Raw genomic sequence first — 27,337 nt, forward strand, 5'->3', positions numbered from 1 at the left:
TCTCATCACCCGAGAACACCATCCCCACAGTGAAGCATGGTGGTGGCAGCATCATGCTGTGGGTATGTTTTTATCGACAGGGAAACTGGTCAGAATTGAAGGAATGATGGATGACACTAAATACAGGGAAATTCTTGAGGGAAACCTGTTTCAGAAACCTGTTTCCAGAGATTTGAGACTCGGACGGAGATTTACCTTCCAGCAGGACAGTGACCCTAATTCTACTGCTAAAGCAACACTCGAGTGGTTTAAGGGGAATCATTCAAATGTCTTGGAATGGCCTAGTCAAAGCCCAGACCTCAATCCAATTGAGAATCTGTGGTATGACTTAAAGGTTGCTGTACACCAGCAGAACCCATCCAACTTGAAGGAGCTGGAGCAGTTTTGCCTTGAATAATGGGCAGAAATCCCAGTGGCTCGATGTGCCAAGCTTATAGAGACGTACCCCAAGAGACTTGCAGCTGTAATTGCTTCAAAAGGTGGGGCTACAAAGTATTGACTTTGGGGGGGTGAATAGTTATGCACGCTCTAGTTTTGGTTTTTTGTCTTATTTCTTGTTTCACAATAAAAAATATTTTGCATCTTCAACGTGGTAGGCATGCTGTGTAAATCAAATGATACAAACCCCCCAAAAACCTATTTTAATTCTAGGTTGTAAGGCAACAAAATAGGAAAAATGCAAAGGGTGTGAATACTTTTGCAAGCCACTGTATATGACGGCACACCCTGTCGGTCTTCGGCCCACCAGAACAGTATGGAGTCATCTTTGAGGACTGAGAAGTCTGTGTGTCCCAAATGACACAATATTCCCCTATGGCCCCTGGTCAAAAGTAGTGCACTACATAGGGAATAGGGTGTCATTTGGGATTCGTATGAGTGACAAAGTAATATGTAAATGAGCAGCCATTTTAGATGTCTCAAAGAGGCCATAACAATCCATGTTTTCACTTCTGAGTATCTCCTAAATGTTATGAGAAAAACAAGATGAGATAGATGCTAAATTGTAAAAGAAAAGGTGTCTTAAACATTTCCTAGTCTTGTTGAAATAAAGACTGCAGATATTTAAATGGTCTTGAATGGTTTATATTCTCAATTACTGACATTTACATGATGGTCCTCTAAATACTAGGTAGGTTTACCCTAAAGATGAAACATAACATTTTAAAAATATGCATTTCAACAAATGAACCTTTGCAACGAAGAAGCATATGCTCTCAGAAAAATGCAGATTGTGTCTCCCCCCCGATGTTGACTCCAACGCTTCCCACAGTTGTGTCAAGTTGGCTGGATGTCCTTTGGGTGCTGGACCATTCTTCATACACATGGGAAACTGTTAAGCCTGAAAAACCCAGCAGTGTTACAGTTCTTGATACAAACTGGTGCGGCTGGCACCTACTACCATACCATGTTCAGAGGCACTTAAATATTTTATCTTGCCCATTCACCCTCTGACTGGCACACATTACACAATCTGTCTCAAGGCTTAATCCTTTAACCTGAACAAGTGACATCAATGGGATCATAGCTTTCACCTGGATTCACCTGGTCAGTCTATATCATGGAAATAGCTGGTGTTCGTAATTGTTTTGTACACAGTGTGTGGTTCTTTGTACGATTCAAATTAAACCCATTAGACTTTTTATGAGTATTCAATAATGCACATGCCTTTCTGTGTTTAGAGACTACAGGTATTGTCTCTACTCCTTCACAAAGAGAGTAGATAATTCTGAAAAGCTGTGGTGCCGACCATAACCTTCCAACAACAGTAGGCCTACATTGTATAGAAAAAGGAAACACGTTGACTATAAAATAATTTTTTTGAGTATTTGGTTCTCAACCCATGGCACATCCCAAAGGTATGCGGGCACTGTAGCCTTCAAATTCAGTCAAAATGAATATACCTGCCGAAACCCGGGATCGAACCAGGGACCTTTAGATCTTCAGTCTAACGCTCTCCCAACTGAGCTATTTCGGCAGTACACCGAGTATGACGGGAAACCCTTATGTATCTAGGAGGCAAGATGACGCCTCTGTGTAGTTCTGGAAACTTTGACATGCGGGTGTTGTATGCATCTACAAAGTCATGACATCACAATATCAAATCTGGGCAGCATGGTACAGATACATCTTTATGGATTGGCCAATATATACAGTCATTGATTGGCTCACATCAGAAAACCTCCGCCCATGTATGTAAGTGCAGTCGTTTCACGAGCCCAAGCCAACGCAGGGGATTCTGGGAAGAAAGGTTAGGGATCGGGAACATGATGATGGAAGGGGGCTCTAAGCACCTAATTGTTGGTGGAAAACACAAAATCCGTAACGTTTTCGTGACATACAAGCAGACTTCTGTGAGAGGTAAATCGTATCACGTCTGTAACGTAATTATTTCGTGAAACATCAAAAGCCCTCTGTTTGTATGCGACTGTTGCGTGGCTAGCTTAGCCTGGCTACTTGTTCCGCTAGCCAGCCATAGCTGGCCATTGTTTTTGTTAAGTTAACGAAGTGAAAGTAATAAAGCTAGAAAGCAGTGTTTGCCCCCAGCCGAGGCAGGGCCCAGTGGGTCAGACTGCTTGAGTAATGCGGTTTAGTTTCTCTCGGGAAGATGGATGAAATGTCCACCAACCACCACCGGCTCTTGATTGCCCTGGTGATAATTTTGCTCTTTGGCGTTATTGTGTTTCAGTACCTTTGTCCTAGCTCCGATTGCCAACTGTTGCACCTAGGATCATTGGCCTCCAACTCGGGCAGCAATGCCATCGGGTCCCAGGGAAACGACATTGGCCTGAGTGGACAGGACACATACGTCGCTGAGGACTGTGCCCTAGCCCGTTTTGTTCCCCGGTTCAATTTCACTTCTGCAGACCTCGGTCGACTCGTCGACTTCAATATCCAGGGAGATGATGTTATTGTTTTTCTACACATCCAGAAGACAGGGGGCACAACATTTGGTCGACATTTAGTGCGTAATATTCAACTCGAGAGGCCTTGTGAGTGTCATGCTGGCCAAAAGAAATGCACCTGTTATCGGCCAGGTAAAAGGGAAACGTGGCTTTTCTCCCGGTTCTCCACTGGCTGGAGCTGTGGGCTTCACGCGGACTGGACCGAGCTGACCAACTGCGTGCCGTCTCTCATGAACACGCGCGAGCCCCCCAAGAAGACTACAGTTCCCAGGTAAGAGTGCACTCAGAGAACAGGATTTGAAATTACTTGTGGACAACAATTTCAGTTTGTTCAGTATCTTGTCCCTAAATTGAATTCACATCTCATATTTGATTATGTATGATCAATCAGAGACAAATGCATCCATGCTTCTGTAGGGTTGAAAGGGGATTCTGGTCTGGTTAAGCCGGGTCAATAGCAAACACCTTCCTTGTGACTTTCTGTTCATTTTGAGCTGCAGAGAATCCCAAATTACCCTCTATTCACATTTATAGTGCACTGGTTTTGATCAGAGGCCATGTTCAAAAGTAGGCCACTTTAAAGGAAATAGGGTGCCATTTGTGACTTAGACTCATTGAGACCATTGCGTTGGTTATTATTACAGTTATATAACAGAGGTATTACAGAGGTGCTGAATTCAAAACAAGTCTAAAGACAAATTAACTGACCTAGGTATCTTTCTCTCTGTTCTATCTCTATATTCTATCTGTCTGCTGTTCCTCAGCCGGAACTACTACTACATCACCATCCTGCGTGACCCGGTGTGGCGCTACCTGAGCGAGTGGCGGCACGTGCAGCGCGGTGCCACCTGGAAGGCCTCCCTGCACGTGTGTGACGGGCGCGCCCCCACGCTGGCCGAGCTGCCCAGCTGCTACCCCGGGGATGACTGGTCCGGCTGCTCCCTGCAGGAGTTCATGGAGTGCCCCTACAACCTGGCCAACAACCGGCAGGTCCGCATGCTGGCAGACCTCAGCCTGGTGGGCTGCTACAATGTCTCGGCCATGAGCGAGGACGAGCGCTGGGCTGTGTTATTAGAGAGCGCCAAGCGGAACCTGCGGGGCATGGCCTTCTTCGGCCTGACAGAGTACCAGAGGAAAACCCAGTACCTGTTTGAGAGGACCTTCCGCCTGGCGTTCATCGCCCCCTTCACCCAGCTCAACGGCACGCGGGCAGCCAGCGTAGAGGTCATGCCTGAGACGCAGCTCCGGATCCGCCAGCTGAACCAATGGGATGAGGAACTGTACGAGTATGCCCGCGACCTGTTACTCCAGCGCTTCCAGGTGGCCCGGCAGCAGGAGAGGAAACAGGCCAGGGAGAGGAGGCAGCAGAAGAGGAGAAGGCTCAGAGGCAAGCTGGGGTCAACCAGGCTGTGGATGGGGAGGCCAGTGCCCGAGTGGCCCAGCGATAAGCCCCAGTGGACAGAGACCCAGGCTGGGGAGGCGATCACCACCCACCTACGACCACCCTCCCCAGAAAGGAAGCATCAGGTGAGGGGAGGTGGAGAGCCTGTAGAGCCTGTAGAGGCTGAGGTGCAGCTGCCAGACTGGTGGGGTCTGGAGGAGAACAGCACCATTAAGGACTACATGGATAATGTGGAACAGTGGCAGTAGTAGTGAGAGGACCAAGTTGGAGAAAGAGGGAAGGGTTGAGCCTTGTGTATACAGACATTATGGGCGCTTCCTGCAAATGTGCACTTCTTCACGTCCCTTCATGGATTTGAAAGGAAATTACTGGTATTAGAAAAAGGTGTTTTTGACCATGCCTACACCAATCCAATGCTATATGATGGTAGTAGTGAACAAATGCACACTTCAGGAACAAGGAGATATGAGATACACACATTCTCATAACTCTCCACTAACAGCGTACAGCTCCCTTTAGCCTGCATCCCAACCTTTAGTCCATGGCCAGTTTTCCATTTATCAAAACGGGCTTATTTTCCTTCAATGTAATTTGTTTTTCTGTACTTCACTAACCCACATTGTGGTCATAACATTTCATAGAGAAAATCCAGGGCTCGTCCCAATCGGCACTCTATTCTCTAATATAGTGCACTTCTTTTGACTAGAACCCCAGTCAAAAGCTGTGCACTACATAGAGAATAGAGTACCAATTGGGACAGGGTGCTACCAATATCATGGACCTCTCAATCGCCCAAGCCTTCTGATGAAACCTTATGGTTCTTGTGCAGAACTGTTGGTTATACACCAACGGGTTTTGTTTCAAAGAGAATAAGCAGGTTTTTTTTCCCCTTGATGTTTTTGTATTCATATTATGCCACTATTTTGTTGTGAATTATGTAGGTAAAGCTGTTGAATGATTTGTCAGATGACATGCAGCTCACAAATGACTGAGAAAGACTTGAAGTGACCGAAGAAAAAAAACAACATTTCTCACTAAATGAGATTTTAATAATTACCTCAATCAGTAGCACAGTATACTCACTTATTTTTGTGCTGTCCTTGTCTCCTTTTGTATATAAAAGAAAATATTCACTGGTGTCATGTCTTGTAACTGATACACCAGGTAGACTTTGTTGGTATGTCCACATCCTTACTACACATGTAGCCTACACACCTGTCTCTGGCTGGTACAAATGTGTAGTTGCCAGCCAGGTCACGATTGGACCCTCATTATAATCCGTGCTGTCCCTTCGTTCCCCTCTCTGTTGCTCCAGCAGGTGGTGCCAAATCTGTGACACCACAACTGTCTCCACTGAAAATGTAATCTCTAGTTTTCTGGTGAATCTGGTCTAGTCTAAATGATAATCCCTTTCTGTGTAAATTATACTTTGGATGTATTACTTTATAATTGTGCATAGGAGTGATTGGATAGAACCCTGAATATTGCACATGCTACAATAACAGCACACCAATGATCCACAGTGCTCTACCTGCAGCATACATAGGTACTAGGTTTACAGGTAGGTTTATCCCTAGCTGTGTCTGGCACATTTTTACAGGTGAGTCATTATCATAAATGAAAGAATATTGTAATGTATTTTAGAGGCTGTTATGACGGTGGCTACCCTGTAATACCATTTAGGACATGAAGCTGTATACCTGAGATTGTGGACCATGACATTCGGTAAAGTAGGTTTACCAAAATGTAAAGGGTAGAGACAAAAGGACAGTACCTGAAGTGACCCATCCAGTTACCGCCCTCTTACCGCGGATAACAGAGTCTAATGGGATTCCCCTAAAATGGAGGCAATGCGTAATACCAAACAACACTTTTCTCCTGAACTCCTCCCTTCTGCTTTTGCCCTCCCTCGATTTTTACCTCGCCCTCCTCTGGTCTAGCTTGTCTCTCTGCTTTTTATTTAGCCAGTTACCAAGTTGCGACATTTCACTTCACGCCGCTTCGTCGTTTTGTTTCCCGCATAATTTTTGGGGATAAATGCACGACGTATCGTTTTTTAAACCGTAATCATAAATGTAAGTGATTGGATTTTTCCAGCACTATTACCATTCGCTCTAAGTATGGCGTATTCAGAATTGGTCAAATAATTATCTTATCGTGACATGAACATTTATTTAGCATGCTGTAACAAGTAAGAAGACAACGTGTTGAAGACAGGATTAGGCTATTTCTCAGACCTACCGAGCGTGCACAGGTAAGAACACTAATGCTTGACTGCTGTCGCAGTTTCACCTGGCGTCTTGCCTTACTAATTGCGCATGTTGGTGCGTGTAAATAAGCTTGTAACAACACATCTATTGGAAGTTAGTAAATATGTATCACATGGATAGCCAACATTTGAATAAACTGTCTGCCTGTTGTTGGGTAGTTTACAATAGCAATAGTAGGCGAGGTTACGCATAGAATACAGAGTGATGATGTCATAACATTTCACGTCTGACAATTTTTAGGCCTAGGCCATATGATGATGCATTTAGGCTACCAACAATCATTTTCAGGGCTGTCTCTCATCAAGACACTCACAGTAAGCCACAGTTATCGACTCTGTCGCGTCGGTAATACAGGAAGCAAATCTCACAACCATTTCTAATGCGGAAATGTTGAAGAGCTCGCCAGTTTAACTGGAAATGAGTAACATCTGGTTCGTTCAGCCATTCCTATGGGGGAAATTAATGGAGAAAGAATGGGGTTTTGGGATAAACGCCGAAATAAGGTCTGAGGTTAACAGAAGCTTAGGAGATCTTAAAGTATTTTTCTGTATAAACTCTGCTAATCCTGTGTTTACCACAGACTTTATTTTCGGTGTTTATCCCCCCCCCCCCCACACACACAAAAAACACTAATTTCCCCATAGGCTTTGGCCAACAAGCCATGTGGAGTTATCCTAATGGAGGCTAAGGGTGCAACTGCAGCCTGCAATTTGGGGCGTTCAACCCCTCTTTATATGTTTATTGGTCAATTTAAGCTATATGACTCCAGTACATAGGCAGGGGCACTTCAGTACAGTAGATGGCAGTAATGCACCATAACGTTGGATGCCAACTGCCAATAAATCCCACAGTAGAAGAGGCTGGGGCGAAAATGTTAGCTAGCTATAGACGCTGTCGGACACTGTTTTCCCACAGTTCTGTTAACAATAGTGAGGGCAGGTGTTCGGCAGGCAAGAGCGGAGAACACTGTGTGCTAACGTAGCCAAATAGTCTTAAGGAGGACTCCGGTACACAGCAGGCGGGTGGCAGGTGCGACACCATGTGCTAGCTAACTAACTAGCAAGCACACAGTGTCACCCCGACCTCCCGCCTGCTGTGTACCGGAGTAACTAGACTCCGATAGGCAGTGTACTTCACCCCAACTGTCAGGCACAGTTTTATTCGGAACAGAGCAGGCGGGAGGTGGAGGCGACTCCGTGTGCTAGCTAACTAACTAACTAGCAAGCTAGCACACGGTGTCGCTAACTAGCAAGCTAGCACACGGGTTCGCTAACTAGCAAGCTAGCTAGCACAAGGTGTCCCTTCCACCTGCTGTACAAGCAGGAGGCAGGAGCGACTGGTAGATAGGCGAGGGCAAAGGACACTATCGGGCATTGTTTTCCCACAGTTCTGTTAACGACGGTGAGGGCAGGTGTTCGGCAGGCGGGAGCGAAGTACACTGTCTACCGGTGTCGCCTCCTGCTAGCTAGTAACAGCAGGCTGGGATGAAACAAACTCAGATAACACTTATTTCCCTTTTGACCCACATTCAGAAGTGTCACACAAGCATGAAGATGGCGTACTCGGGGGGGGGGGGGGGGGGGGGGGGTCGTTCATGCAGGAACCAATGGGATGCTCGAGGGGGGCGTTATGCCCACATGCAGGTCGATTTGCGGGTTGCAGTTGCACACTATTTGTCCGTTAGTGCCAACAACAAGACGCCACTTCTTCTTGGCCTGTAATTCCACGAATTGCAAATCACTATGCCTATTTGAACACTTTTTTGAATGATAATGTGGCCTGGGGGACTAGAGGGTTCCTGGCCTGGGGGACTAGATGGTTCCTGGCCTGGGGGACTAGAGGGTTCCTGGCCTGGGGGAGTAGAGGGTTCCTGGCCTGGGGGAGTAGAGGGTTCCTGGCCTGGGGGACTAGAGGGTTCCTGGCCTGGGGGACTAGAGGGTTCCTGGCCTGGGGGACTAGATGGTTCCTGGCCTGGGGGACTAGAGGGTTCCTGGCCTGGGGGACTAGAGGGTTCCTGGCCTGGGGGACTAGAGGGTTCCTGGCCTGGGGGACTAGAGGGTTCCTGGCCTGGGGGACTAGTAGGAGAAGTTGTTCCTTATAGTGCTGGCCTTGGAGCTTTTCTTATTCCAATCATAACCTGTTATCAGACCTCATCCAATACACTATGCCTACTATGTCCCAAATGTCACCCTATTTCTATGTAGTGCACTACTTGGGCCAGGTCAAAAGTAACTCTACATAGGGAACATGGTGCCATTTGGTTTGAATGCGATAAACAGAATATTAATATACTGGCTGTCCCAGGTCACCACAGTAGTTCTGTCGGTTAAACCAGCTGACTAAACCAGTTTCCTTTCATCTTTGCCAAGTGGCATTCCACCCAGTGGAGTGAAGTTCCCCCCTTATTTTCTGAAATAGGAATTGGGGGGTCTGCAGATAAGGGGTCACATCAAAGTCAATAGGGCTATAACACACCATAACCCCACACTAAATATGCTGTTTTCACTCACTCAACATCAGTGCATATGCTTTTGCGAATCGATGCCATTGCCTTGCCTCATTTAACAGCATGGCGAGTCTAGACTGGTTTAGGTGCCCCCTCTCTCTCGGCAGTGGACTCTGCACCCGTCTAGCTCTTTTTATTTTTTACTCCATATTACCACAGGTAACCGCTGCACCACACACACAGTGAGGTTACTGTATTCTAACTGCACTCCTACACAACCTGTCCTCATTTCCCCTCTACACAACCAACCAGGTCCACGCTCAGCTGCCCCAGATTCTGCCCCAGATTCTGCCCAGTACCTAATATTTTCATGGTGCAAATAAAACATTTTACTGATAAAGCAACAGCAATAAAAAAATTCACCAAATGTTATGCAGGCTATATGAAATTGATTAATCCATAATATCTGCTAATGCTCAGCCAGCTCACAGTTAGTAAATATCCATTATCTCACTGTGAGGGTTTGGATAAAGGTATAGGTTAATAACATAAAAAACACTAAAAAAGATAGACTTTTATACGCATGCAAAACTAAATCAGTAATTCTTAAATGCAAACATGTTTCCTTGTTAACTCCATTACATGTTATTCCTTGAGTCCACTAATATGTAATTTATGAGTGTAGCCTATGCGTCTGTGTACATGCCAGTTACATGTGTGTGTCCTGTATAGTGTGTATGTTTTTGTGTAAGTGCCCATATACAGTGCCTTCAGAAAGTATTCCTTCCTCCTTGAATTATTCCACATTTTGTTGTGTTATAGCCTGAATTCAAAATTGATTCAATATTTTTTCCCCTCACCCATCTACATGCAGTACCCAATAATGACAAAGTGAAAACATGTTTTTCGAAAATTGTGCAAATTTATTGAAAATGTAACATACATATTTCGCTTACATAAGTATTCACACCCCTGAGTCAATACATGTTAGAATCACCCTTGTAGCGATTACAGCTGTGAGTCTTTCCGGGTAAGTCTAAGAGCTTCACACACCTGGATTGTACAATATTAACTTTAGCGCAATGACTGGAAGTCTATGGATATCTGCAGATACCCATAGACTTCCAGTCATTGCATGCTTGCAGATACCCATAGACTTTCAGTCATTGTGCTAACACTAGTTAGCATTGGCTCGCAAATCTACCTCTAACTTCATAATGGACACAGACATAAAAATGATATCCACAAGTTCTTCTGACTGGGCTTTGTTTTATTTAACTAGGCAAGTCGGTTAAGAACAAATTCTTATTTACAATGACAGCCTACCCTGGCCAAACCAATTGTGCGCTGCCCTATGGGACTCCCAATCACAGCCGGTTGTGATGCAGCCTGGAATTGAACCAGGGTCTGTAGTGATGCCTCTAGCGCTGAGATGCAGTGCCTTAGATCGCTGCGCCACTCAGGGGTCCTCATGGGCCTCCTTGCCAAAATTATGAAGTATCCCGTGCATGCTTCCGCATATTGATTTTGTCCATCCACACCAGATGTGATCAGGACACGCAGGTTAAAATATCGAAACGAACTCTGAATCAATTATATTAATTTGGGGACAGGTCGAAACACATGAAACATTCATGGACATTTAGCTAGCTTGCTGTTGCTAGCTAATTTGTCCTGGGATATAAACATTGGGTTATTATTTTACCTAAAATGAACAAGGTCCCTTTTTTCTAGATTTTGTAGAATTTTGACCCATTTTGTGTCACACAAAATCGTGTGTTCTCTACTCAAACAAATAATCCACAGATAAAAAGGGGAAACCTTAGTTTCTAGTAATCTCTCCTCCAGTCTTCTTCTGTGGACTTTATCTGGCAGTTGGCAACCAACTTTGACTGGAGTGTGGACCTCAGTTCATCATTCAGTCACCCATGTGGGTATATGCTCCTAAAAACCAATGAGGAGATGGGACTTGCAGCGTGTCACGCGTCAAAAATGGAACCAAGTTCTATTTTAGAGCCTGGCTACGCAGACGCTTGTTGACGCGTGCTAGCAATTTGGATGAAATGATTGAATAACATGCATGTGTATATTTATTTTGCAACGCTCGCGCATGCAACGGTGGCGGTGTGGTCAGCATGTTAGGCTTGCCATAACAAAGGGGTGGAACACTTTTTGACTCAAGACATTTCAGCTTTTCAATTTTAATTCATTTGTAAAAATTTCTTTAAACATAATTCCACTTTGACATTATGGGGTATTGTGTGTAGGCCAGTGACACAAAATCCGTCTTAAATTCAGGCTGTAACACAACAAAATGTGGAAAAAGTCAAGGGGTGTGAATACTTTCTGACGGCACTGTTTGTGAGGGATATATCTATAGCTGGATGTATGTTCTTGTGAATGGGTACTGTGGTGCTTTAACAAGCTGAGGGGATTATAGATACTTAACCTAATTACTTTGCTCTAGCCCTGTTGCTTTGACCTTTCCCTCTCATTGTGACCCGGAGCTCCTCCTCTTGTCTTGATATTCTCCTCCTCCAGCGCTATCTTTAATCAATCACCTAATCACTCTACCCACACCACTCTGGCTCTCTTTCTCTCTCGCAATTCAATTTCAATTTCAGGGGGCTTTATTGGCATGGGAAACATATGTTTACATAGCCAAAGCAAGTGAAATAGATAATAAACAAGTGAAACAAACAATAAAAATTAAACAGTAAACATTAAACGCACAAAAGTTCCAAAGGAATAGAGACATTTCAAATGTCATGTTATGTCTATATACAGTGTTGTAACGATGTGCAAATAGTTAAAGTACGGAAGGGAAAATAAATAAACATGGGTTGTATTTACAATAGTTCTTCACTGGTTGCCCTGTTCTTGTGACAACAGGTCACAAATCTTGCTGCTCTCTACTCTCTCTGTGGTATTTCACCCAATAGATATGGGAGTTTATCAAAATTTGATTTGTTTTCAAATTCTTTGTGGGTCTGTAATCTGAGGGAAATGTGTCTAATATGGTCATACATTTGGCAGGAGGTTAGGAAGTGCAGCTCAGTTTCCACCTCATTTTGTGCCTTTCTCAATAGCAAGGCTGTACATAGTCAAAGATTTCCTCAGTTTTGGGTCAGTCACAGTGGTCAGGTATTCTGCCAATGTGTACTCTCTGTTTCGGGCCAAATAGCATTCTAGTTTGCTCTGTTGTTTTGTAAATTCTTTCCAATGTGTCAAATAATTATATTTTTGTTTTCTCATGATTTGTTTGAGTCTAATTGTGTTGCTGTTCTGGGGCTCTGTGGGGTCTGTAAACAGAGCCCCAGGACCAGCTTGCTTAGGGGGCTCTTCTCCAGGTTCATTTCTCTGCAGGTGATGGCTTTATTATATAAGGTTTCTCTCCCTCTGCTTTTTAGAGATAGCATCAGCCAGGTCTCTCTCCCTCTTTCACTCCCAGAAGTGGCGCAGCGGTCTAAAGTACTGCATCTCAGTGCTGGAGGTGTCACTACAGACCCTGGTGCAATTCCAGGCTGTATCACAACCGGCCGTGATTGGAAGTCCCATAGGGCGGTGCACAATTGGCCCAGCGTTGTTAGGGTTTGGCCAGGGTAGGCCGTCATCGTAAATAAGAATTTGTTCTTAACTGATTTGCCTAGTTAAATAAAGGATAAATAAAAATAATTATGTTGTTAGAGTGTTCCAGGTGACTCTGGTCTGAGTAAGACTAATGTTTATTGGTTGGTTCTAGGCTGTTTTTTTAAAGCTTGAAATGTTGCTGGTATGACCATGGCCTAAATGAGTGATTTGTTAGATTTTATCAGTCAGACAGTTGTTTAAGGGCTCTGGCTGCACATTCTCTAAATATATTGCATGTCTTAAAGCTTCCTGCGTTCCAAGTGTCTACTCTGGTGTTATGGCCTTGCGGTTTCGCACAGTTATTCGTTTTATCCGTCTGTGCCTGGTGCGCCGACAGAGGGGCTGACTGGGCTTTTGGACTTGTGCAGCATGGGAGAGGGACCGTGGGGAAACTAATAATAATGTATTATATTTGTAAAGCTCTTTTCATTATACAAGAATAATCACAAGGTGCATAAAATAGACACATAGGTCAACAAAAAAATGGAACAAATGTATGTAACCATGTCATGAGGAAGGCTAGGCCGATAGAGGTCAGTCTTAAGGCCTGCTTTAAAAGCTCCAACAGTCTGAATAGCCCTGAGATTATCTGGAAGGGAGTTCCATAGGCATGGTGCATGGGAGGACAAGGCATGGTCCCCCATTGTGCCGAGCCTGGGGACGTGGCTTAAATGTAGGGTGAGTGGAGGTTCATAGGGGGAGAGCAGGTCTGACAGACAGGCGGGTCCGATGCAATTTAGGGATTTGCAGACGAGGAGGATGATTTTATAGTCAATTCTTTGAGGAACAGGTAGCGATGGGGGTGATGTGGGCAGACAGTTTTGTTTGTGTCAGAAGAATCCTTGCAGCACTGTTCAAATTCAATCAAATACCTTGAAATCATTGCTTCTGAGCCCCTCCCAACGATGCAGTATATATATATATATATATATATATATATATATATATATATATATTTGTTACACAAGGAATAAAATACACAAGAATGGAGCTTTATATAGGGAGTACCAGATCAATGTGGAGCTATATACAGGGAGTACCAGTACCAGGTAAATGTGCAGCTATATACAGGGAGTACCAGTACCAGCTCAATGAGCAAGGGTATGAGGTATTTGAGGTAGATATGTACATGAAGGCAGGGTAAAGTGACTTGGCATCAGGATAGATAATAAGGTATTTGAGGTAGATATGTACATGAAGGCAGGGTAAAGTGACTAGACATCAGGATAGATAATCCAAGGGCCCATGCCAAATCTTTTCAGCATTGTGGGGGAAGAGGCGCTGTCGTGCCCTCTTCACGACTGTGTTGGTGTGTGTGGCCCATGTTGAGTCCTTAGTGATGTAGACACCAAGGAACTTGAAGCTCTCGAACCCGCTCCACATCAGCTGATGTCACAAAGTGCTGTACAGAATCCCAGCCTAAAACCCCAAACAGCAAGCAATGCAGATGTAGAAGCATGGTGGCTACGAAAAACTCCCTAGAAAAGGCCAGAACCTAGGAAGAAACCTAGAGAGGAACCAGGCTTAAATTACCCTTGCCTAACGATTGCGTCTGAAGCTGGGCTTGCAGCACGGCTATCCTCGCCATAAGGCGATCGTTCGCCTGTATATTATGAGTACAGCGACTGCAGTTAGAAGGCATAATGTTAATGTTACTACTTAGCTTAGGCTGGTGGAGGTCGTGTAGAACCATGTCTAGATAAAGCATCCGGGGTGAAAAAGTTTGATGAAAAAAGTTGAGCGAGGGGAAAATTAAATATAAAACGGTAATTAAAAAGTAAAAACCGTAAAGTTGTCAGGTAGCAAAGAAACGTTAGCAATAAACTGCACAGCAGCACGTAAACAAGTCTACAAGTTGTGACCGGAAATTACGGTGTGATGGTCAAAGCATTTCATAATGACAGATTCAAGTGCTAAAGGGCAATAGTCATTTAGGCAGGTTACCTTGGAGTTCTTGGGAACAGGAACAATGGTGGTCAGCTTGAAACATGTTGGGATTACAGATGGGGACAAGGAGAGATTGAAAATGTAATTGAAGACACTTTTCAGATGGTCTGCGCATGCTTTGAGAACGCACCCTGGTATTTTAAATGGCGGTCTTGTGAGTGTTAAACTTTAAAACAGGTTTACACACGTCAACCACAGAGAGTGAGATCACAGTCATCCGGAACAACAGGGGCTTTCACGCAAGACTCAGTGTTGTATTCCTCGACGCGACCATAAAAGACATTTAGCTCGTTTGGGAGTTCTGCATCACTGGACATCTCCCGGCTGGGTTTCCCTTTGTAATCCGTTATTGTCTGCAAGCCCTGCCACATACAACTAGTGTTGGAGTATTGAACGCGTCACTGGTACTTCCTGTTTGAGTTTTAGTTCGTAAACAGGAGAATAGAGTCATGGTCAAATTTGCAGGAAGGCGTACGAGGGAGAACCTTGTATGCGTTTCTGTGGGTAGAATAAAAGTGGTCTACCGTTTTAGCGCAGCTAGTAGCGCAGGAGACATGCTGATAAAAGTGAGAGCGGTTTTAATTCTCCCAGTGTTAGTCTCTGCCCACCAGAAACACTGGCTCTGGGTGAGTGGTTTCTTCTTTGTTTATGGCCCCATATAGTTCGTTGAGTGCCAAAGTGGTGTTGGCTTGGAGGGATGTAGACAGTTGTGATCATTACTCTCTTGGTAGATAAGTGTCTGCAGCTTACCATGAAGTGTTCTATATCAGGTAGATTAAAGGTTCTGCAGTTTACCATGAGGTGTTCTATATCAGGGAATCAAAAGCTAGAGATTTCCTTCACACTGAACGCAGCACACCAGTTGTTGTTTATGAATAGGCACACCCCTCCCCCCCTTGGACTTGCTCGAGGCCGCCTTCATCCGATCGTGCTGCTGCATGGAGAAACCACTGAGTTCACTGAGTCATCCAGCCACATCTCTGCAAGGCATATCATTTTGCAGCTTTTCAACTCCCTCTGATAGGAGACTCTTGAACGAATCCCAACCATCTTATTCTCGAGTGACTGGACATTTGCCAATAGGACGGAGGGGATATTCTCTTTGTCTCAGTGACACAAGGATGCCGGCTCGTCTGCAGCATCGACACCCACAGCGTTTTGGTGAAGTGGAACAAATGAATTGTGTATGAACAAGGAAACAGTTTAGTCTAAGTCGGATTTGAAGTCGAAATCAAGGTTAGTAACTGTCTTGGCCGTCAAGTATTAATAGGGCTAGGCGTCCCGCTAGCGGGACAACTTCCGGTGAAACTGGAGGGCGCGCAATTCAAATAAATCATTAAAATTATGGATATTAAACATTTAGGTACATACAAGTGTCTTATATCGGTTGAAAGCGTAAATTATTGTTACTTTAACTGCACTGACCGATTTACAGTAGCCATTACAGCGAAAGCATGCCATGCGATTGTTTGAGGACGGCGCCCCACATCAAAATATTTTTCCACCGGCACAGGTTTCATAAATTCACAAATAGCGATTAAATATTCACTTTTTAAAAATCTTCCTCTGATTTGTCATCCAAAGGGTCCCAGCTATAACATGTAGTGTCATTTTGTTAGATAAAAATCCTTCTTTATATGCCAAAAAGTCTGTTTAGTTGGCACCATCGATTTGAGTAATCCACTCATTCAACTTGCAGAGAAAGGAAAATCTACCGCTAAACTTTGTTAACCTCTCTAGGGTAGGTGGCACCAAATCGTCCCACCTACGTAACAGCCAGTGGAATCCTGTGGCGCGATATTCAAATACCTTAGAAATGCTATTACTTCAATTTCTCAAACATATGACTATTTTACAGCATTTTAAAGACAAGACTCTCGTTAATCTAACCACACTGTCCGATTTCAAAAATGCTTTACAACGAAAGCGAAACATTAGATTATGTCAGCAGAGTACCCAGCCAGAAATAATCAGACACCCATTTTTCAAGCTAGCATATAATGTCACAAAAACCCAGAAGACAGCTAAATGCAGCACTAACCTTTGATGATCTTCATCAGATGACACACCTAGGACATTATGTTATACAATACATGCATGTTTTGTTCAATCAAGTTCATATTTATATCAAAAACCAGCTTTTTACATTAGCATGTGACGTTCAGAACTAGCATACCCCCCGCAAATTTCCGGCGAATTTACTAACAATTTACTAAATTACTCACGATAAACGTTCACAAAAAGCATAATTATTTTAAGAATTATAGATACAGAACTCCTCTATGCACTCTATGTCAGATTTTTAAAATGGCTTTCGGTGAAAGCACATTTTGCAATATTCTAAGTAGATAGCCCGGCATCACAGGGCTAGCTATTTAGACACCCAGCAAGTTTAGCCTTCACCAAACTCCGATTTACTATTAGAAAAGTTTGATTACCTTTGGTGTTCTTCGTCAGAATGCACTCCCAGGACTTCTACTTCAATAACAAATGTTGGTTTGGTCCCAAATAATCCATAGTTATGTTCCAACAGCGGCGTTTTGTGCGTGCGTTCAAGACGCTATCCGAATGGTAAATAAGGGTCACGCACACGGCGCATTTCGTGACAAAAGATTTCTAAATATTTCATTACCGTACTTCGAAGCATGTCAACCGCTGTTTAAAATCAATTTTTATGCCATTTTTCTCGTAAAAAAGCGATAATATTCCGACCGGGAATCTGCAATTAGGTAAACAGACGAAAGAAAATAAAGCATGGGGTCGACTCGGGCACGCGCCTAAGCCCTTTGTCCTCTAATCGGCCACTTGTCAAAGGCGATAATGTGTTTCAGCCAGAGGCTGCCTCGATATCGTTCAGCTTTTTCCCGGGCTCTGAGAGCCTATGGGAGCCGTAGGAAGTGTCACGTTACAGCTAAGATCCTCAGTCTTCAATAAACAGAGGCAAGAACAACAACACCTTGTCAGACAGGCCACTTCCTGCATGAAATCTTCTCAGGTTTTTGCCTGCTATATGAGTTCTGTTATACTCACAGACACCATTCAAACAGTTTTAGAAACTTTAGGGTGTTTTCTATCCAAAGCCAATAATTATATGCATATTCTAGTTACTGGGCAGGAGTAGTAACCAGATTAAATCGGGTACGTTTTTTATCCGGCCGTGTAAATACTGCCCCCTAGCCCTAACAGGTTAAAACAAGTCAAAATGTTTCTTTGACTCCTCAGATACCCTAATGTAATCAAACTATAATATTTCATATGGAAAGAAGTATGTTCAATAGGAAACCGATATTAGCAGGTGCGTCTTGTCTTCATCGCGCGCCCAAACACGAATTTCCAAGACTGTGTCCTTGTACTAAAACTCATATTTCTTATTCATTTTTGAAGTTACAAGCCTTAAACCTTGAACATAAACTGCTGACACCCTGTGGAAGCCATAGGAATTGCATCATGGGAGCTAGAATTCATTATGCCCCTATACTTTCCATTGTAAGAGCATGGGCTCTCAAAGTTTCTTTGGATTTTCTTCTACCGTATCTATTGTGTTATTGTCTCCTACATTATTTTAACATTTATAAACTGCAAAGTGTTTTCTTTCCAATGGTACCAATGATATGCATATCCTGGCTTCAGGGCCTGAGCAAAAGGCAGTTTACTTTGGGCACATCAGTCAGGTGGAAATTGAGAAAAAATGACCCTAGCCCTAAGAAGTTTCAACTTTCTGTACAAAAAAGTAAGGATAAACATGGAAAAAGTCACTAAATAGCAAAGTCGGGTTGAAACTCATAAGATGTCACCCTTCTCCGTCGGCGCCATCTAGTTTATGAATTGAATTTGCAGGCAGGCCACCAAGTACTGCGTTCCCATGATCAATTCTGGAGACATCAGCTTCCTGCTATGAAGGTTACGTAGTGTAGTGGTGCTCCATCTTTGAGGATGGACATGACGCAGTTTTCACGGTTGTCGTAAGAACGGGACCAAGGCGCAGCGTGTGTAGAGTTCCACATCTTTATTCCAAAGTGAAACTTCAAGCAAAAACAAATAAATCAAACACCTAACCGTGACTACGTGGTGCACAAAACAATATCCCACAAACACAGGTGGGGAAAAAAGCTACTTAAATATGATCCCCAATTAGAGACAACGATTACCAGCTGCCTCTAATTGGGAATCATACAAAACACCAACATAGAAAATATAAACTAGAACACAACACAGAAATATTAAACTAGACTACCCCCTAGTCACGCCCTGACCTACTACACTATAGAGAAACAAGGGCTCTCTATGGTCAGGGCGTGACAGCAGTGTGCTGGAGTCAACAACAGCCAGCCTTCCCCCTCTCTGGCGGTGTCCCATAGGCTACATTGACACAGGCAGCCAAATTCTGATGTTTTGCCCAATTATTGGCAAAAGAGCTGATCTGATTGGTCAAAAGACCGATTCATGAAGAAAATATCAGAATTGGTCTGCCTGTGTAAATGGCACCTTATTCCCTATATAGTGCGCTACTTTTGACCAGAGTCCTACACGGTATGTATGCCACATAAGAAAAAGGGTGCCATTTGGGACACAGCCTCTATCCCACCTACCCTGACTTCTACCTGGTGACTCCTGGAGTTCCCTCCCTCCCCCCTCTCTCTCTGCAGGTGTGGAGAGGCAGCCTGCCTTCTCTCTCTCTCTCTCAATTAAATTTCAATTTAAGGGTTTTATTGGCATGGTAAACAATGTTAACATTGCAAAAGCAAGTGAAGTAGATGATAAACAAAAGTGAAATAAATAATAAAAATGAACAGTAAACATTACACTCACAGAAGTTCTCTCTCTCTGCAGGTGTGGGGAGGGAATGCAGTAGCAGCCAGTCTAGCCCCATTCAATAGTCTCTTTTGAGTTGAGTTTTATTTCAGTATACATGGCAGCAGCTAAAAGCTGTATTGTGTACATAGTACAACAGGAAATGAAACATTAAAAACAAAACGAATATAGCAGGCTAATGAAGGATGTAAAGAAGTCTTCATGAAGGGATCTTGGACCAGGGAGAGTGTCCATACCAGTATCACCTTGAGTCTGCATAATCACTAGCCTAAACAATAATGACATTTCATCAAACTTAATATTAACCTTTTGATTCCTCCCCGTTGCCAAACGGCCAAGCGGCAAATCATGTGGCAATCTCAGGTTCAGAGGTTACCTATCCGCTGATCCAGTGTGTTGTTGTGTTGTTTACTGTAGTGTGTTATATTTGTATTGTTGTTTAATGTATTTAGGGTTGCAAAAGGTTGGAAACTTTCCAGTAAATTTCCGGAATTTCTCCAGAAATTTTCCATGGGAAGTTAAGCCCGGGAATTTTGGTAAATTTGATTAAATTAATCAAAAATGAGGACCCGCCTTACAGGCCTACAAGCCCTCAGTCCAGCCTCTCTCAGCCTATTGCAGACAGTCTGAGCACTGATGGAGGGATTGTGTGTTCCTGGTGTAACTCGGGCAGTTGTTGTTGCTATCCTGTACCTGTCCCGTAGGTGTGCTGTTCGGATGTACCGATCCTGTGCAAGTGTTGTTATGTGGTCTGCCACTGCGAGGACGATCAGCTGTCTGTCTCACGGTCACACAAACACACACACACACACACACACACACACACAGTCAACTCCATATTTCCTTATTCACCTTCTCAAATCCACTCTTCAGTATTCTTGAAGGACACAGCGACAGTAGGTGTGTGTGGAACAGGCTGGCTGACCTTTTAGAGTCAATATGCATTCTCTTCTCCCTCTTTGTCTCAGTCCGCCTCTCATTTACAGCCACTCCTGCAACGTTTCTCCCTCTCCCTGCTATTTCCTATCTCATCTCATGTTCCACCCATCTTCCTCTCCTCTTTACTCCTCTCTTTACTCCTCTCCTCTTTACTCCTCTCCTCTTTACTCCTCTCCTCTCCTCTTTACTCCTCTCTTTACTCCTCTCTTTACTCCTCTCTTTACTCCTCTCTTTACTCCTCTCTTTACTCCTCTCCTCTTTACTCCTCTCCTCTCCTCTTTACTCCTCTCCTCTCCTCTTTACTCCTCTCCTCTTTACTCCTCTCCTCTCCTCTTTACTCCTCTCCTCCCCTCTTTACTCCTCTCCTCTTTACTCCTCTCCTCTTTACTCCTCTCCTCCCCTCTTTACTCCTCTCCTCTTTACTCCTCTCCTCTTTACTCCTCTCCTCTTTACTCCTCTCCTCCCCTCTTTACTCCTCTCCTCTTTACTGCTTTCCACCCTTTCTCCTCTCCATTTCTTCTTCTTCTCCTGTTTTCTCCTGCTCTGCAGCGCCTCACTCCTCACAGTCACTCAGCCGCTGGAGCAATTAGACCTCAATTCAAATTCAGACTTGTAGTAATGCTATCTGCATTTATACAGCATGCTGCTGGAAAGGGGTTGGATATGTGGCTTATGTACTTATGTTCAATAATTTAACACTGTTGTCCTGATTGGTTCCCTGGTGTGCTGGCTGGGTGAATTGAGGGAATCAGGAGCCCAGTCAGTGGCTGCTATTTTAGATGTGACACCACCTCCAGACTTGTCTGGTACTGAAGGTATAGTTCGTTCTCTGCTTTACTGTACTCCGTTACTTCATTTGCTTATGGATGAATAATATCCATCACAGAGTGACAGAGTCACAGAGTACCTTCTGTTCCTGCTTCAGGAAGGTTGGCTGCAGTATGGATCCTGAATGAATGCCGTTGTGAGTCTGGGCCAGAGCCAGTGTCCACTCTGTAACAGCCTATCAACTGCTCAGGTGGAAACTGTGCAGCCATTCTGTGTCTACTGCGGAAAGCCAGCCAGGGAGCAGTCAAGAGTCAGCTCGTGTTCCCTTTCTGTTGTGGGTTTTGATGATGTTAGCTGCAGCGTTGCTGAGCAAGGATGCATGCACCCTGAGGGAGGGAGGTGTGGAAACACTGCGTAAGCATGGAGCTCCTGACTGTGGCTGACCTGGGCCTGAATGCAGGATCCTGAGAGGAATGTACTGCGTAAGCATGGAGCTCCTGACTGTGGCTGACCTGGGCCTGAATGCAGGATAGGCAGGGCTGAGGGAACAGCCTGTGCCCCCAAGTAATTTCTCTCCATCGATCAGTAGCTAGAATGATAGGAAGAGGAGGAGGGAGAGATGAAGCAACAGACCGGCAGGATGAGAGGTGGAGGAGGAGGGGGAGACAGACCAGCAGGATGAGAGGTGGCGGGGGAGACAGACCAGCAGGATGAGAGGTGGCGGGGGAGACAGACCAGCAGGATGAGAGGTGGAGGGGGAGACAGACCCGCAGGATGAGAGGTGGAGGGGGAGACAGACCCGCAGGATGAGAGGTGGAGGGGGAGACAGACCCGCAGGATGAGAGGTGGAGGGGGAGACAGACCAGCAGGATGAGAGGAGGAGGAGGAGGGGGAGACAGACCAGCAGGATGAGAGGAGGAGGAGGAGGGGGAGACAGACCAGCAGGATGAGAGGTGGAGGGGGAGGGGGAGACAGACCAGCAGGATGAGAGGAGGAGGGGGAGACAGACCAGCAGGAAGGGAGGAGGAGGAGGGGGAGACAGACCAGCAGGATGAGAGGAGGAGGAGGGGGAGGCGGAGGGAGAGACAGACCAGCAGGATGAGAGGTGGAGGGGGAGACAGACCAGCAGGATGAGAGGAGGAGGGGGAGACAGACCAGCAGGAAGGGAGGAGGAGGAGGAGGGGGAGGTGGAGGGAGAGACAGACCAGCAGGATGAGAGGTGGAGGGGGAGACAGACCAGCAGGATGAGAGGGGGAGACAGACCAGCAGGATAAGAGGTGGAGGAGGAGGAGGCGGAGGGAGAGACAGACCAGCAGGATGTGAGGTGGAGGAGGAGGAGGGGGAGACAGACCAGCAGGATGAGAGGTGGAGGAGGGAGAGACAGACCAGCAGGATGAGAGGTGGAGGAGGAGGGAGAGACAGACCAGCAGGATGAGAGGTGGAGGAGGAGGGAGAGACAGACCAGCAGGATAGGAGGAGGAGGAGGGGGAGACAGACCAGCAGGATGAGAGGTGGAGGAGGCGGAGGGGGAGACAGACCAGCAGGATGAGAGGTGGAGGCGGAGGGGGAGACAGACCAGCAGGATGAGAGGTGGAGGAGGGGGGAGAGACAGACCAGCAGGATGAGAGGTGGAGGAGGGGGGAGAGACAGACCAGCAGGATGAGAGGTGGAGGAGGAGGAGGGGAGACAGACCAGCAGGATGAGAGGTGGAGGTGGAGTGAGAGACAGACCAGCAGGATGAGAGGTGGAGGGGGAGACAGACCAGCAGGATGAGAGGTGGTGGAGGAGGAGGGGGAGACAGACCAGCAGGATGAGAGGTGGAGGGGGAGACAGACCAGCAGGATGAGAGGTGGAGGAGGAGGAGGGGGAGACAGACCAGCAGGATGAGAGGTGGAGGAGGAGGGAGAGACAGACCAGCAGGATGAGAGAGGGAGGGGGAGACAGACCAGCAGGATAGGAGGAGGAGGAGGAGACAGACCAGCAGGATAGGAGGAGGGAGAGACAGACCAGCAGGATGAGAGGTGGAGGAGGAGGAGGGGGAGACAGACCAGCAGGATAAGAGGTGGAGGAGGCGGAGGAAGAGACAGACCAGCAGGATGAGAGGTGGAGGAGGAGGGAGAGACAGACTAGCAGGATGAGAGGTGGAGAAGGAGGGAGAGACAGACCAGCAAGATGAGAGGTGGAGGAGGCGGAGGAAGAGACAGACCAGCAGGATAAGAGGTGGAGTAGGCGGAGGAAGAGACAGACCAGCAGGATGGAGGTGGAGGGGGAGACAGACCAGCAGGATGAGAGGTGGAGGAGGAGGGAGAGACAGACCAGCAAGATGAGAGGTGGAGGAGGCGGAGGAAGAGACAGACCAGCAGGATGAGAGGTGGAGGAGGCAGATGAAGAGACAGACCAGCAGGATGAGAGGTGGAGGAGGAGTGGGAGACAGACCAGCAGGATGAGAGGTGGAGGAGGAGGGAGAGGGGGAGACAGACCAGCAGGATGAGAGATGGAGGAGGAGGAGAGGCAGACCAGCAGGATGAGAGGTGGAGGAGGAGGAGGAGGGAGAGACAGACCAGCAGGATAAGAGGTGGAGGAGGCGGAGGAAGAGACAGACCAGCGGGAGGAGAGGTGGAGGAGGAGGGAGAGACAGACCAGCAGGATGAGAGGTGGAGGAGGAGGGAGAGACAGACCAGCAGGATGAGAGGTGGAGGAGGCGGAGGAAGAGACAGACCAGCAGGATAAGAGGTGGAGGAGGCGGAGGAAGAGACAGACCAGCAGGATGAGAGGTGGAGGGGGAGACAGACCAGCAGGATAAGAGGTGGAGGAGGCGGAGGAAGAGACAGACCAGCGGGAGGAGAGGTGGAGGGAGAGACAGACCAGCAGGATGAGAGGTGGAGGAGGAGGGAGAGACAGACCAGCAGGATGAGAGGTGGAGGAGGCAGAGGAAGAGACAGACCAGCAGGATAAGAGGTGGAGGAGGCGGAGGAAGAGACAGACCAGTAGGATGAGAGGTGGAGGGGGAGACAGACCAGCAGGATGAGAGGTGGAGGAGGAAGGAGAGACAGACTAGCAGGATGAGAGGTGGAGGAGGCGGAGGAAGAGACAGACCAGCAGGATGAGAGGTGGAGGGGGAGACAGACCAGCAGGATGAGAGGTGGAGGAGGAGGGAGAGACAGACCAGCAGGATGAGAGGTGGAGGAGGAGGGAGAGACAGACCAGCAGGATAAGAGGTGGAGGAGGCGGAGGAAGAGACAGACCAGCAGGATGAGAGGTGGAGGAGGAGGGAGAGACAGACCAGCAGGATAAGAGGTGGAGGAGGCGGAGTAAGAGACAGACCAGCAGGATGAGAGGTGGAGGGGGAGACAGACCAGCAGGATGAGAGGTGGAGGAGGAGGGAGAGACAGACTAGCAGGATGAGAGGTGGAGGAGGAGGAGGAGAGACAGACCAGCAAGATGAGAGGTGGAGGAGGCGGAGGAAGAGACAGACCAGCAGGATGAGAGGTGGAGGAGGAGGGGGAGACAGACCAGCAGGATGAGAGGTGGAGAGGGGGAGACAGACCAGCAGGATGAGAGGTGGAGGAGGAGGAGGAGGGAGAGACAGACCAGCAGGATGAGAGGTGGAGGAGGAGGAGGAGAGGCAGACCAGCAGGATGAGAGGTGGATGAGGCGGAGGATGAGACAGACCAGCAGGATGAGAGGTGGAGGAGGAAGAGGAGGGAGAGACAGACCAGCAGGATGAGAGGTGGAGGTGGAAGAGGAGGAAGGAGAGACAGACCAGCAGGATGAGAGGTGGAGGCGGAGGAGGAAGGAGAGACAGACCAGCAGGATGAGAGGAGGAGGAGGGAGAGACAGACCAGCAGGATGAGAGGTGGAGGAGGAGGGAGAGAGACCAGCAGGATAAGAGGTGGAGGAGGGAGAGACAGACCAGCAGGATGAGAGGTGGAGGAGGAGGGAGAGGGGGAGAGACAGCCAAGCATGCCTAAGCAATCAATCTTACCCTCTCATCTCTCAAACCTTTTTTTGCGAGTGTGTGCCTTTGTTCTTGTGTCTGAAAGTGTTTTAATACTGCAGTGGGCTAAATCAGAGTCACACCAAGTGTTTCTCTATAGCGGTGGTGGAAAAGGTACCCAAATATCATACATGAATAAAAGTAAAGATACTTTAATAGAAAATTACTCAAGTAAAAGTGAAAGTCACCCAGTAAAATACTACTTGGGTAAAAGTTTTAAATATACTTAAGAATCGAAAATAAATCTAATTGCCGAAAAATACATAAGTATCAAAAGTAAAAGTATAAATCATTTAAAAATCCTTATATTAAGCAAACTAGACAGACCCATTTTCTTGTTTTTGTAATTTATGGATAGCCAGGGGTACACTCCAACACTCAGACATAATTTACAAACAAAGCATGTGTGTTTAGTGAGTCCGCCAGATCAGAGGCAGTAGGGATGACCAGGGATGTTCTCTGTTTAGTGAGTCCACCAGATCACAGGCGGTAGGGATGACCAAGGATGTTCTCTGTTTAGTGAGTCCACCAGATCACAGGCAGTAGGGATGACCAGGGATGTTCTCTGTTTAGTGAGTCCACCAGATCACAGGCGGTAGGGATGACCAGGGATGTTCTCTGTTTAGTGAGTCCACCAGATCACAGGCAGTAGGGATGACCAGGGATGTTCTCTTGATAAGTGTGTGAATGGACCATTTTCCTGTCCTGCTAAGCATTCAAAATGTAACTAGTACTTTTGGGTGTCACTTTACACCACTGCTCTGTAGTATTAAACAAATCTACTTTGAAACAAAAGTATCCACCTCACACACATGGTTATGGGCTTAAAGAAGAAAATACCTGTACCATGTCAGATATAGAGTTGACATATATTACATTTTGAGTTTGCAGCCCAATTTTAGAACATAGAAACTCCGGATTTTTGACTGTCTTTAAAAATAATGTTGATTAATTATGAAATTGTGAAAAATATTAATAACATTCCACCCATGAGGCCACTAGAGGGCGATTTGGTCATTTGTCTGCAGGAAAGTACTGCAATTCGAGAGCTTGGGACTATAAGACATAGCCGTGTGCTATTCAATGTTCTCTACCTATACAGTACTCTAAGTACTCTACCCCAATTCATATTGATAAGTTCAAATGAATACAAGATAAAAACACCAATCAAACCAATGAGGGTTCTGAACTTTAAAGCCAATTATCTCAGAATCATCTTTTTGCAGATAGAAGCTTGTAGTCCCAAGCTTTCAAATGCCCACCTCTCCCCATTCTCGCGCTCTCTCTCTCTCCCTCCCTCCCTCCACCGCAGTACTCTCCTTATGGGCTTTCTGTCTGCGCACTCTCATACACACAGAGACACTCTCATACACACAGAGACACTCTCATACTCACAGAGACATTCTCACACACAGAAACACTCTCATACCCACAGACACCCTCCCACTGCTCCTTCCATCTGTCTGACGCTATGTGACATGCAGACCGATAATATCTGCCCCAATCCCTTCTCCTTTCCTTTCACCTCTCTCTTTTATTCCTGTCTCCTTCATGTTATGTATTCACCTCTCTCTTTTATTCCTGTCTCCTTCATGTTATGTATTCACCTCTCTCTTTTATTCCTGTCTCCTTCATGTTATGTATTCACCTCTCTCTTTTATTCCTGTCTCCTTCATGTTATGTATTCACCTCTCTCTTTTATTCCTGTCTCCTTCATGTTATGTATTCACCTCTCTCTTTTATTCCTGTCTCCTTCATGTTATGTATTCACCTCTCTCTTTTATTCCTGTCTCCTTCATGTTATGTATTCACCTCTCTCTTTTATTCCTGTCTCCTTCATGTTATGTATTCACCTCTCTCTTTTATTCCTGTCTCCTTCATGTTATGTATTCACCTCTCTCTTTTATTCCTGTCTCCTTCATGTTTGTATTCACTCTCTTTTATTCCTGTCTCCTTCATGTTATGTATTCACCTCTCTCTTTTATTCCTGTCTCCTTCATGTTATGTATTCACCTCTCTCTTTTATTCCTGTCTCCTTCATGTTATGTATTCACCTCTCTCTTTTATTCCTGTCTCCTTCATGTTATGTATTCACCTCTCTCTTTTATTCCTGTCTCCTTCATGTTATGTATTCACCTCTCTCTTTTATTCCTGTCTCCTTCATGTTATGTATTCACCTCTCTCTTTTATTCCTGTCTCCTTCATGTTATGTATTCACCTCTC

General features: G+C 45.8%; 3 protein-coding genes and 1 non-coding gene across 10 annotated transcripts in view; 2 read left to right on the top strand and 2 right to left on the bottom strand.

Annotated features, from left to right (window-relative positions):
- Nucleotides 1-1,902: 1,902 nt before the first annotated feature.
- On the bottom strand, nucleotides 1,903-1,975 carry trnaf-gaa (transfer RNA phenylalanine (anticodon GAA)). Its single transcript has one exon. It is a non-coding gene; the product is annotated as a tRNA-Phe (tRNA).
- Nucleotides 1,976-2,080: 105 nt separating this feature from the next.
- On the top strand, nucleotides 2,081-5,442 carry hs6st2 (heparan sulfate 6-O-sulfotransferase 2). Its single transcript, XM_029771665.1, has 2 exons — nucleotides 2,081-3,174; nucleotides 3,668-5,442. Exons 1-2 carry the CDS (start codon nucleotides 2,606-2,608, stop codon nucleotides 4,551-4,553), a joined length of 1,455 nt encoding a protein of 484 aa, XP_029627525.1. The 5' UTR covers nucleotides 2,081-2,605; the 3' UTR covers nucleotides 4,554-5,442.
- Nucleotides 5,443-6,188: 746 nt separating this feature from the next.
- mbnl3 (muscleblind-like splicing regulator 3) overlaps nucleotides 6,189-27,337 on the top strand; it is a 76,015-nt gene continuing 54,866 nt past the window's right edge. For 3 of the 7 annotated variants that reach the window (XM_029771673.1, XM_029771670.1, XM_029771671.1), the window contains exon 1: nucleotides 6,190-6,559. The gene's annotated coding sequence lies outside the window, so the exon portion shown is untranslated. Of the gene's footprint in view, nucleotides 6,560-27,337 lie in introns of all 7 variants that reach the window. The other 4 variants (XM_029771669.1, XM_029771672.1, XM_029771666.1 and 1 more) reach the window with 2 other exon arrangements.
- On the bottom strand, nucleotides 8,322-9,393 carry LOC115205041 (cornifin-A-like). The gene is made up of 2 exons (XM_029770602.1): nucleotides 9,381-9,393; nucleotides 8,322-8,650 (listed from the first exon to the last, which is right to left on the bottom strand). The coding sequence occupies exons 1-2, from the start codon at nucleotides 9,391-9,393 to the stop codon at nucleotides 8,322-8,324; spliced, it is 342 nt and encodes a 113-aa protein (XP_029626462.1).

This window comes from Salmo trutta, chromosome 13 (assembly GCF_901001165.1).
Source record: "Salmo trutta chromosome 13, fSalTru1.1, whole genome shotgun sequence".
In the NCBI taxonomy this organism is placed as follows: domain Eukaryota; kingdom Metazoa; phylum Chordata; class Actinopteri; order Salmoniformes; family Salmonidae; genus Salmo; species Salmo trutta.